General features: G+C 46.6%; 1 protein-coding gene across 1 annotated transcript in view; it reads left to right on the forward strand.

Moving 5' to 3' along the window:
- Positions 1-11,004, forward strand: part of GHRHR (growth hormone releasing hormone receptor) — a 34,629-nt gene extending 23,625 nt beyond the window's left edge. The window contains exons 10-13 of the mRNA XM_064162923.1: positions 6,055-6,146; positions 6,968-7,097; positions 8,692-8,733; positions 10,868-11,004. Coding sequence (XP_064018993.1) covers positions 6,055-6,146; positions 6,968-7,097; positions 8,692-8,733; positions 10,868-10,990 — 387 coding nt within the window. The 3' untranslated portion in view covers positions 10,991-11,004. The remainder of the gene's footprint in view (positions 1-6,054; positions 6,147-6,967; positions 7,098-8,691; positions 8,734-10,867) is intronic.
- Positions 11,005-12,237: the final 1,233 nt, after the last annotated feature.

Below are 12,237 nucleotides of genomic sequence, written 5' to 3' on the forward strand. Positions count from 1 at the left end.
CAAAGAACTGTCATTTTGGTTAGAATTAATAGCAATTGAGTAGCTACACCACTGTTATCATACTCAGAAAGTTTTATCCTGTGAGTCTAGAATTAGCCATCAATTTTAGTAGAAATTTGCAAGGGCAATAGGTTTCTGTTCATAGATAATTGCAAAGATGATAGCTCTTGAGTCTGACATTTATTGAATAGACTAATGGCTTTTTTATCATGTATGATTACTCCTACAAGTCATCAAGCCCAAGCAGTGTTTAAGAGCAGATCATCTCAGTGTTGCAAGCAGTGTTTAAGACAGCAAATCATCTCAGTGTTCCAGGCAGTGTATATAACAGCAGATCATCTCAGTGTTGCAAACAGTGTATAAGAGAGCAGATCATCTCAGTGTTCCAAGCAGTGTTTAAGACAGCAGATCATCTCAGTGTTCCAAGCAGTGTTTGACAGAGCAGATCATCTCAGTGTTCCAAGCAGTGTTTAAGAGAGCAGATCATCTCAGTGTTCCAAGCAGTGTTTAAGAGAGCAGATCAGCTCAGTGTTCCAAGCAGTGTATAAAAGAGCAGATCATCTCAGTGTTCCAAGCAGTGTATAAAACAGCAGATCATCTCAGTGTTCCAAGCAGTGTATAAAACAGCAGATCATCTCAGTGTTCCAAACAGTGTATAAGAGAGCAGATCATCTCAGTGTTCCAAGCAGTGTTTAAAAGTGCAGATCATCTCAGTGTTCCAAGCAGTGTTTGACAGAGCAGATCAGCTCAGTGTTCCAAGCAGTGTATAAAACAGCAGATCAGCTCAGTGTTCCAGGCAGTGTATAAAACAGCAGATCAGCTCAGTGTTCCAAGCAGTGTATAAAACAGCAGATCATCTCAGTGTTCCAAGCAGTGTATAAAACAGCAGATCAGCTCAGTGTTCCAAGCAGTGTATAAAACAGCAGATCAGCTCAGTGTTCCAGGCAGTGTATAAAAGAGCAGATCATCTCAGTGTTCCAAGCAGTGTATAAAAGAGCAGATCAGCTCAGTGTTCCAGGCAGTGTATAAAACAGCAGATCAGATCAGTGTTCCAAGCATTGTATAAAACAGCAGATCATCTCAGTGTTCCAAGCAGTGTATAAAACAGCAGATCAGCTCAGTGTTCCAAGCAGTGTATAAAAGAGCAGATCAGCTCAGTGTTCCAAGCAGTGTTTGACAGAGCAGATCAGCTCAGTGTTCCAAGCAGTGTATAAAACAGCAGATCATCTCAGTGTTCCAAGCAGTGTATAAAAGAGCAGATCAGCTCAGTGTTCCAAGCAGTGTATAAAAGAGCAGATCATCTCAGTGTTCCAAGCAGTGTATAAAACAGCAGATCATCTCAGTGTTCCAAGCAGTGTATAAAACAGCAGATCATCTCAGTGTTCCAAGCAGTGTATAAAAGAGCAGATCATCTCAGTGTTCCAAGCAGTGTATAAAAGAGCAGATCAGCTCAGTGTTCCAAGCAGTGTATAAAACAGCAGATCATCTCAGTGTTCCAAGCAGTGTATAAAAGAGCAGATCAGCTCAGTGTTCCAAACAGTGTATAAGAGAGCAGATCATCTCAGTGTTCCAAGCAGTGTTTAAAAGTGCAGATCATCTCAGTGTTCCAAGCAGTGTTTGACAGAGCAGATCATCTCAGTGTTCCAAGCAGTGTATAAAACAGCAGATCATCTCAGTGTTCCAAGCAGTGTATAAAAGAGCAGATCAGCTCAGTGTTCCAAACAGTGTATAAGAGAGCAGATCATCTCAGTGTTCCAAGCAGTGTATAAAACAGCAGATCATCTCAGTGTTCCAAGCAGTGTATAAAACAGCAGATCATCTCAGTGTTCCAAGCAGTGTATAAAACAGCAGATCAGCTCAGTGTTCCAAGCAGTGTATAAAAGAGCAGATCAGCTCAGTGTTCCAAGCAGTGTATAAAAGAGCAGATCAGCTCAGTGTTCCAAGCAGTGTATAAAAGAGCAGATCAGCTCAGTGTTCCAAGCATTGTATAAAACAGCAGATCATCTCAGTGTTCCAAGCAGTGTATAAAAGAGCAGATCAGCTCAGTGTTCCAGGCAGTGTATAAAACAGCAGATCAGCTCAGTGTTCCAAGCAGTGTATAAAAGAGCAGATCAGCTCAGTGTTCCAGGCAGTGTATAAAACAGCAGATCAGCTCAGTGTTCCAAGCAGTGTATAAAACAGCAGATCATCTCAGTGTTCCAAGCAGTGTATAAAAGAGCAGATCAGCTCAGTGTTCCAAGCAGTGTATAAAACAGCAGATCATCTCAGTGTTCCAAGCAGTGTATAAAAGAGCAGATCATCTCAGTGTTCCAGGCAGTGTATAAAAGATCAGATCAGCTCAGTGTTCCAAGCAGTGTATAAAAGAGCAGATCAGCTCAGTGTTCCAAGCAGTGTATAAAACAGCAGATCATCTCAGTGTTCCAGGCAGTGTATAAAAGAGCAGATCAGCTCAGTGTTCCAAGCAGTGTATAAAAGAGCAGATCAGCTCAGTGTTCCAAGCAATGTATGAAACAGCAGATCATCTCAGTGTTCCAAGCAGTGTATAAGAGAGCAGATCATCTCAGTGTTCCAAGCAGTGTTTGAGAAAGCAAATCATCTCAGTGTTCCAAGCAGTGTATAAAACAGCAGATCAGCTCAGTGTTCCAAGCAGTGTATAAAAGAGCAGATCAGCTCAGTGTTCCAAGCATTGTATAAAACAGCAGATCATCTCAGTGTTCCAAGCAGTGTATAAAAGAGCAGATCAGCTCAGTGTTCCAAGCAGTGTATAAAAGAGCAGATCAGCTCAGTGTTCCAGGCAGTGTATAAAAGAGCAGATCAGCTCAGTGTTCCAAGCAGTGTATGAAACAGCAGATCAGCTCAGTGTTCCAGGCAGTGTATAAAAGAGCAGATCAGCTCAGTGTTCCAGGCAGTGTATAAAAGAGCAGATCATCTCAGTGTTCCAAGCAGTGTATAAAACAGCAGATCAGCTCAGTGTTCCAGGCAGTGTATAAAAGAGCAGATCAGCTCAGTGTTCCAAGCAGTGTATAAAACAGCAGATCAGCTCAGTGTTCCAAGCAGTGTATAAAACAGCAGATCAGCTCAGTGTTCCAGGCAGTGTATAAAAGATCAGATCAGCTCAGTGTTCCAAGCAATGTATGAAACAGCAGATCATCTCAGTGTTCCAAGCAGTGTATAAAACAGCAGATCAGCTCAGTGTTCCAGGCTGTGTATAAAAGAGCAGATCATCTCAGTGTTCCAAGCAGTGTATAAAACAGCAGATCAGCTCAGTGTTCCAGGCAGTGTTTAAAAGCAGATCATCTCAGTGCACCAGGCAGTGTTTGAGAGAGCAGATCATCTCAGTGTTTGTGAAGGCAGGTCAGCAACAAGGTCAAGTTGGATGGAGCTTTGAGCAATCTGGTCTAGTGAAAGGTGTCCCTGCCCATGGCAGAAGGCTTGGAACTAGATCATCTTTAAGGTCATTTCCAACTCACACCTGTCTGTGATTCTATAATAATGGCTGACCTTAAGGCCATCTATTAAAAGGTTACATACATGGAGGACATATAATGGAAATAAGGTATATATCTGCAGACAAAGGGAGTGAAGAAGCTCAAGTTGAATTCTGGTCGTGGTTTGCCATAGTTCCATAAAATATGACTTCTTTCTACCTCCATTATCTATCCCTTTACTAGTGCTCATCTGACACCCACATCCGAAATCAAGAGATGCAGAGGATTACAGTGATGAGTTTTTCTGCTGTAATGTGCTAAAGGCATCACCAATAGAAAAAATGAGATTAGATTTTCGGGTTAAATGCAGACATTCTTGGTCAAAATAAAGTCTTCTTCCTCACAGAAGCAGTGGTGTGTATGGACACACAAAAAAATGCAATTTTCCTGATCCAGGAAAATTGAGCAGGTTACCATAGAATCATAGAATCATAGAATCATAGAATCAACCACATTAGAAGAGACCTCCAAGATCATCCAGTCCAACCTAGCACCCAGCCCTATCCAGACAACCAGACCATGGCACTAAGTGCCTCATCCAGGCTTTTCTTGAAGACCCCCAGGGACGGTGCCTCCACCACCTCCCTGGGCAGCCCATTCCAATGCCAATCACTCTCTCTGTGAAGAACTTCTTCCCAACATCCAGCCTATACCTACCCTGGCACAACTTGAGACTGTGTCCCCTTGTTCTATTGCTGGTTACCTGGGAGAAGAGGCCACCCCCCACCTGGCTACAATGCCCCTTCAGGTAGTTGTAGACAGTAATAAGATCACCCCTGAGCCTCCTCTTCTCCAGGCTAAACAGGCCCAGCTCCCTCAACCTCTCCTCATAGGATTTGTGTACCAGACTTGGGTATCATATAAGTGCAGCAGCCTCATAGAATCTCATAGAATCAACCAGGTTGGAAGAGACCTCCAAGCTCATCCACTCCATCCTAGCACCCAGCCCTATCCAGTCAACTAGACCATGGCACCAAGTGCCTCATCCAGTCTTGAACAGTAAAGCTGTGACAAATTACAGCAGAAGAGAATTTGCTTGCAAATCAAACTTGACCTTAGTTTATGTTTGGAGCTGAACTCTAATGCTCCTCAGGTCTGTGTGGAGTTAGGAAAGGGAAATATGCAGGTTTTGTATGTGATGCATCTGACTTGTAATAGATGTTGACCTTTGGAGAGGATGACTTGTTGTGCTAGTTAGAAGCCAGCTAGAGTATTTTGGTGAGAAGAATTAGATGCTAGGCTGTGAAAAGGAAACAATGGTGATGAGGAGAGGCTGAGGGAGCTGGGGGTGTGCAGCCTGCAGAAGAGGAGGCTCAGAGGTGACCTCATTGCTGTCTACAACTACCTGAAGGGAGGTTGTAGCCAGGTGGGGCTGGACTCTGCTGCCAGGCAACCAGCAATAGAAGAAGGGGACACAGTCTCAAGTTGTGCTGGGGGAGGTCTAGGCTGGCTGTTAGGAGGAAGTTGTTGTCAGAGAGAGTGATTGGCATTGGAATGGGCTGCCCAGGGAGATGGTGGAGTCACTGTTCCTGGAGATGTTCAAGAAAAGCCTGGCTGAGGCAGTTAGTGCCATGGTCTGGTTGACTGGATAGGGCTGGGTGCTAGGTTGGCCTGTATGATCTTGGAGGTCTCTTCCAACCTTTATGATTCTATGAGATTCTATGAGGCTGCTGCACTTACAGGCTTGCTGAGATGGATAAAAACAAGAACATAAATACAGATAACAGAATTGCTCTCTCTGGGTGCCTTCCTTCTCTCCCTAACCTGCTGTCTGTGTAACTAATCCTTCTGCTTCCTAAACCCCCTGGCCGATTCTCCAAACTCACCTTGCATGTAAGGCAAAGTCTGGGACAAGGTAGAGGGGTGGAAATGAGGTGGAAAGGTGGTTGGGACTCAGGTTTTTGGGGGGCTGCTGTGTTTCTGTATTGCTCTTTACCTTGTCTATTTCTGTCTGTAGCTGTATAGATTGTAAATTCCTGCTTGTATATTGTGCTAAACTGTAACTATAAAGCTTCATTCCAATTCCCAGCTCAGCTGAGTCTAGTCTGGATAATTTCATAAGGGTGGGGCAGATAACACCCAAACCATCACACTCATCCACAACTCCACCTGAGGCTCCACCGACTATAGTGGCCTGCTCTCCATTGCCTGCAAAGATGAGATGCAGGCATCTCATGGTAGATACTTATATTTAGTCAGATGAATCCTACTAATAACATCTAAAAGTACTGGTCAGAATTTAATCTAACAGCCATCCAAGAGAGAATGGCAATTATATGAGCTACATAAAAGCATCACATAAGCTATTAACAAAAATGGTTTGCTTAACAAAGTCAGACTCACAGCTTTTCATCTTCTTAAGAAGAGCAATCTATTTAGATGCTTGAATGCTGCCAGCAGAAATGACATTAAGAAGAATCACTGTGTTGGTGTCACTGAACGTGCACAAATTTCATAACAACTGAAGCTAAAAGAACCCCAAACCTCAGATTTTCCCTGCAGGATTTACATTAACAAGTAACCTTTCCTTGTTTGCCCTCCCCCCACCCCCAAATGTTATCAACAGGTCAACTTTGTCCTATTCATCAACATCATCAGAATTTTGCTGAAAAAACTAGACCCTAGACAAATCAACTTCAACAACTCTTCTCAATACAGGTAATGTGTGGCAGAATCATTTTAAAGTTAGGCTATTTCAATAATAAACCCATATGTAGTCTTTTTTTGTTTCAAATGAGAAACACTTGGCTGGTGTCACAGATTGGCTTGGATTGGCTGGCATGAAATTATAGGAGTTCCTAACTTTATCCTATCCCCAAGGATGTCAAAGGATGAAACTCTCCTAATATTGCCTATCTGTGATGAATTTGGATCAGTTCAGATGTTTACCTCAATGGGATGCTAGGAAAACCTTCACTGGATGTTCCCTGATAGTAGGAAAACATCCATGCCCTTAAGCGACCTGTTCTAGTGGGAGGTGTCCCTGCCCATGGCAGGGGGTTGGAACTGGATGATCCTTGAGGTCTCTTCCAACTTCAACCATTCTATGAAGCTATACCAAATCTCTGATTTTGGGGCAGGACAAATTACCCTCTGAAGATGCCTCTTCCTGTGCATGGGCTACAAAGGGAACCTGCATGCTGCTGTCTTTGTATTTAGCTACAAATGAGCATCAGCTCTTCAATGGCTGTGATGGGACAAGCCAAGTAAAAACTCAACTGTGATCTCATGCAGAAAGGTGAAACAGCAACAGATCACAAGAAAAGCCACGCACATGGTGTTGCCAATGATGCAACAAGCATCAGAAATCTCTTGCCAGCTTGTTTTTCTGCCCAGCAGTGTAATCCATAAAGATATGAACCCCACATGTAGATATTTAGATCCTCTTTCCAACTTTTTATTACTGTGGCACATTTGCATGCATTAGTCTGTACTCAAGGGAATAATACTAACTTATTTCTTTCCATGTCCTGTGCTAGACGTCTCTCAAGGTCGACTTTGCTTCTAATTCCATTATTTGGAACCCATTATATTGTCTTCAACTTCCTTCCTGAATATTCCAGTCTAGGGGTTCGGCTTTACTTGGAGCTCTGCATTGGATCTTTTCAGGTACAACAGCCAGAGTCCATGTTAGTAGACTTTCTGATTTAATCTAATGACAACATAGAATAATAGAATCAGATGGGTTGGAAGAGAGCTCCAAGATCATCCAGTCCAACCTAGCACCCAGCCCTAGACAATCAACCAGACCATGGCACTAAGTGCCTCATCCAAGCTTTGTTTGAACACTTCTAGGGACGGCGACTCCACCACCTCCCTGGGCAGCCCATTCCAATGCCAATCACTCTCTCTGACAACAACTTCCTCCTAACATCCAGCCTAGACCTCCCCTGCCACAACTTCAGACTGTCCCCCCTTGTTCTGCTGCTGCTTGCCTGGCAGCAGAGCCCAACCCCACCTGGCTACAGCCTCCCTTCAGGTAGCTGCAGACAGCAATGAGGTCTGCCCTGAGCCTCCTCTTCTGCAGGCTGCACACCCCCAGCTCCCTCAGCCTCTCCTCACAGGGCTCTGCTCCAGGCCCCTCCCCAGCCTTGCTGCCCTTCTCTGGACATGTTCCAGCACCTCAACATCTCTCTTGAATTGAGGAGCCCAGAACTGGACACAGCACTCAAGGTGTGGCCTGAGCAGTGCTGAGCACAGGGGCACAAGAACCTCCCTTGTCCTGCTGCCCACACTGCTCCTGAGCCAGCCCAGGATGCCATTGGCTCTGCTGCCCACCTGGGCACTGCTGCCTCAGCTTCAGCTCCTTTCTCCCAGCACCCCCAGCTCCCTCTCTGCCTGGCTACTCTCAGCCACTCTGTGCCCGACCTTTAGTGCTGCTTGGGGTAGTGTAGAACCCTGCACTTGGCCTTGTTCAGTTTCACCCCACTGGCCTCTGCCCACCCATCCAGCCTGGCCAGGTCCCTCTGCAGGGCTCTCCTACCCTCCAACAGCTCCACACCTGCTCCTAGCTTGGTGTCATCTGCAAACTCACTGATGCTGGACTCAATCCCCTGGTCCAGATCATCAATAAAGATATTGACCAGGACTGTGCCCAGCACTGATCCCTGGGGCACACCATTAGTGCCAGCTGCCAGCTGGATGTGGCACCATTCACCACCACTCCCTGTGCCCAGCCCTCCAGCCAGTTCTTGACCCGTATCAGAGTGAATCTGTCCAAGCCAGGAGCTGCCAGCTTGGCCAGGAGCTTTGAAGAGCACTTGAAGAGAGCGCCCAGAGAGTTGTGGAGTTTCCTTCTATGCCGACTTCGAAAACCTACTTGGATGTGATCCTTTTGCATCCTGCTCTAGGTGAAGCTGCTTTAGCAGTAGGGTGGGACTAGATGATTTCCAGAGGTGCCTTCCAAACCCCAGCATTCTGTGCTTCTGTGAAGATGTGACCTACCTCCTAATGAAGATGGTATCTATCTAATTCATTCCCTGGCTGATTATTGCAGACACATAAAGAATTTCCCAGTTTCTCTCCAACCTACAAGGGCTAGACATAAATTTGCATGCACAGCACCACCATGAAGTCAGTGCAAGTGGCTTGTTCAAACCATGCTGAGACTCAACAATTTCTTTCTTTTTCTTTCCTTTTGTTGTTGTTGTTTGTTTGTGGTTTCGTTGTTGTTGGTTGTTTGTCTGTTTTTTATCTTTGCCAGGGGTTTATTGTAGCAGTTCTCTACTGTTTCCTGAACCAAGAGGTAAGAAAACGACCCTCTTTACAGTACTGGCAAATCATCTGTTTCATGCAAGCAGGTAACAAAACCTTCCAGGTTCTTAGCTTTTCTGTTGAGAGGCAATGAGGTGGATTTTAATTATCTCCATGGGAATGAAGCCATCTAGTGGAGAATGAAGCTTGCACCACTTTGCTGTTCCATCAGGCTCTTTTCATGCTTTCTGCACATTTTTGTGCTAGAGGGGGGGTTTGGAAAACCCTTTATAAGTCTAGCTGTGAGCATACAAGCTGCTGCAGTGATGCAAAGAGAGCTCTGTTTACTGTGTGGTGCAGCAGCTAAGCTGGAGGGCAGGAATGTCATCCAGAGCGACCTGAACAGGCTGCAGAGGTGGGCACAAGCCAACTTCAGGAGGTTCAACAAGACCAAGTGCAAGGTCCTGCAGCTGGGTTGAGGCAACACCAAGCACGACTCCAGGCTGGGCAGGGAGTGGCTGGAGAGCAGCCCTGAGGAGAGGGACTTGGGGGTGCTGCTGGAGGAGAAGCTCAACAGGAGCCAGCAGTGTGCACTTGCAGCCCAGAAAGCCAAGCAGAGCCTGGGCTGCAGCAGCAGAAGTGTGGCCAGCAGGGCCAGGGAGGGGATTCTGCCCCTCTGCTGTGCTCTGCTGAGACCCCACCTGGAGTACTGCATCCAGTGCTGGAGCCCCTGGGACAAAAGGGCTGTGGAGATGCTGGAGAGTGTCCAGAGCAGGGCCAGGAGGATGCTGAGAGGCTGCAGTAGCTCTGCTGTGAGCACAGCCTGAAAGAGTTGGGGCTGTGCAGGCTGGAGCAGAGGAGGCTCCCAGGTGACCTTCTTGTGGCCATGCAGGATCTGAAGGGGCTACAAAAAAGCTGGGGAGAGACTTTTTGAGGCTGTCAGGGAGTGACAGGACTGGGGGGGAATGGAGCAAAGCTGCAGGTGGAGAGATTCAGCCTGTCCATGAGGAGGAAGTTGTTGAGCAGGAGAGTGGTGAGAGGCTGGAGTGGGTTGCCCAGGGAGGTGGTGGAGGCCCCATGGCCCTGCGAGCCTCAAAAGTCCCTCCCCAGCTTTTTTGTAGCCCCCCTCAGATCCTGGAAGGCCACAAGAAGGTCACCTGGGAGCCTCCTCTTCGGTCACCTGGGAGCCTCCTCTTCAGTCACCTGGGAGCCTCCTCTTCTTCTCCAGCCTGCACAGCCCCAACTCTTTCAGTCTGTGCTCACAGCAGAGCTGCTGCAGCTCTCTCAGCATCCTCCTGGCCCTAGCAATCCTCATCCTTTAGCAGCTGAGGAGGAGCAAGCAATGTGAAGTGAATGCATTTATATTGTGTAGGCAACTTTGGTGAGACCATTACAGGATTAAACTTTCAAAGAGAACTGTAAGCAAACTGTAAGAAACAAAAACCTAAACAAGCAACAGCAACAACAACAACAAAAACCCCACCCAAACAACCTCCCCAAGCAAACAAATAAACAACACAACAAAAAAGAAGCTATGGGAAAGTTCAGAGCAGGCTGAGAACACATTCTAATGGTGGAGAAAATGTTTTACACCACTACAGTTAGAGACCTCAAACTCTTCTGTTTCTCAGAAGGAGGTTGATGTGGCTGGACTCTGCATAAAGACACCAAAATATGTCTCCTTTGATGGGAGAAAAGTCACTTATTGCTGAGAGACTTTTAAACCCATCAGAGGAGGGTGGGCTGAGGACCATTAGGTAGCAACTGAAATCAGAGCAGTTAAAAACAGGAGTGAGATTTTTCCCAGCTTCTTTAGCTGTGCTGTGATAAAATGTGTTTGGTGGGCCCAGAGTCATTTAGTAGGAACACAAGACTGGGTGGGCTCATAAGTCCTTACCTCTTAAAAGGAGAATTGGGGTACATTTATTCCTTCAAATACAGGAGACTAACCCTGAGCTAAGATGTTTCAGGTGTCCTCATCAGTGCAGGGGGGTGGGCATGATGAGGCAGGTCAGTTGAAATGCTGTCTGGAGGTCTCTGCATCGGTCGATCAGCCAAGAGGAGTTAACTTGGACAGACATATCTAAACTTACCCTTCTCTAGCTACTATTTGTCTTTCCACTTTCTCACTGGTCTATTCCCAAGCAGTGCTGGGCCACAAAACAGCATTTCCCTTTCCTTTCAAGGTGCAAACGGAAATTGGCCGGAGGTGGCACGGTAGGAGATACGGACTTGTGCGGCTGTGGAGGAGGACGAGATGGACTGTGCCATCTAGTTCTGGAGTCAAAATGACTACATCTGTCTGCTAAACGTGGCCTCAAGGTCTGGGATAAGCAGAAAGCCAAACATGAAAAAAGACAAAGACCCCACCAAATGAAACAAGTGGAGTTTACACTGAGCAAATCGGAGGAGGAGCCAATTCTGCATCACTTCTACCCACTGGATGGCTTTAGAAGGATATGGTATCAGAAGACAAGACTCCAGCTATTTAGTTAGATATTAGTGGCAATGGTCGTTGGAAGAGACCTCCAAGATCATCCAGCCCAACCTAGCACCCAGCCCTGGCCAATCAACCAGACCATGGCACTAAGTGCCCCAGCCAGGCTTGGCTTCAACACCTCCAGCCACAGAGACAGCGACTCCACCACCTCCCTGGGCAGCCCATTCCAATGCCAATCACTCTCTCTGACAACAACTTCCTCCTAACATCCAGACCAGACCTCCCCCAGCACAACTTGAGACTCTGTCCCCTTGTTCTGTTGCTGTTTGCCTAGCAGCCTCCATTCAGGGAGTTGTAGACAGCAGTAAGGTCTGCCCTGAGCCTCCTCTGCTGCAGGCTGCACACTCCCAGCAACCTCAGCCTCTCCTCACAGGGCTCTGCTCCAGGCCCCTCCCCAGCCTTGCTGCCCTTCTCTTAACACCTCCCAGCCCCTCAACATCTCTCTTGAATTGAGGAGCCCAGAACTGATCACAGCACTCAAGGTGTGGCCTGAGCAGTGCTGAGCACAGGGGCAGAAGAACCTCCCTTGTCCTGCTGCCCACACTGCTCCTGAGCCAGCCCAGGATGCCATTGGCTCTGCTGCCCACCTGGGCACTGCTGCCTCCTCTTCAGCTCCTCTCTCCCAGCACCCCCAGCTCCTTCTCTGCCTGGCTGCTCTCAGCCACTCTGTGCCCAGCCTGTAGTGCTGCTTGGGGTTGTTGTGGCCAAAGTGCAGAACCCTGCATGTAGATGACTGTACACGTAGGTGACTGTACATTTAGGTGACTGTACATTTAGGTGACTGTACATGGCATATTAAAGTTACACCAGATTTTTGGCAAGTTCCATTTCTCATATAAAGTGTTAAGCAGAATTTTAAAGCATGAGCACTTCAGTTTTTCAGGAAGGACATTGCACTGAAGTTAGATATTTCTTACCAATCTCAACAGCACCTTAGGAGCAGGTACACACTTATCACATAACATTCACACTTATCACATAACATTCTGTCTCTCTAAGTTCTTGTCTGTCACATGCCAAGTTTGATAACACAAGTATGAAAAGTGTGAGTAGCAG

Source organism: Pogoniulus pusillus, chromosome 23, assembly GCF_015220805.1.
Source record: "Pogoniulus pusillus isolate bPogPus1 chromosome 23, bPogPus1.pri, whole genome shotgun sequence".
NCBI lineage: Eukaryota > Metazoa > Chordata > Aves > Piciformes > Lybiidae > Pogoniulus > Pogoniulus pusillus.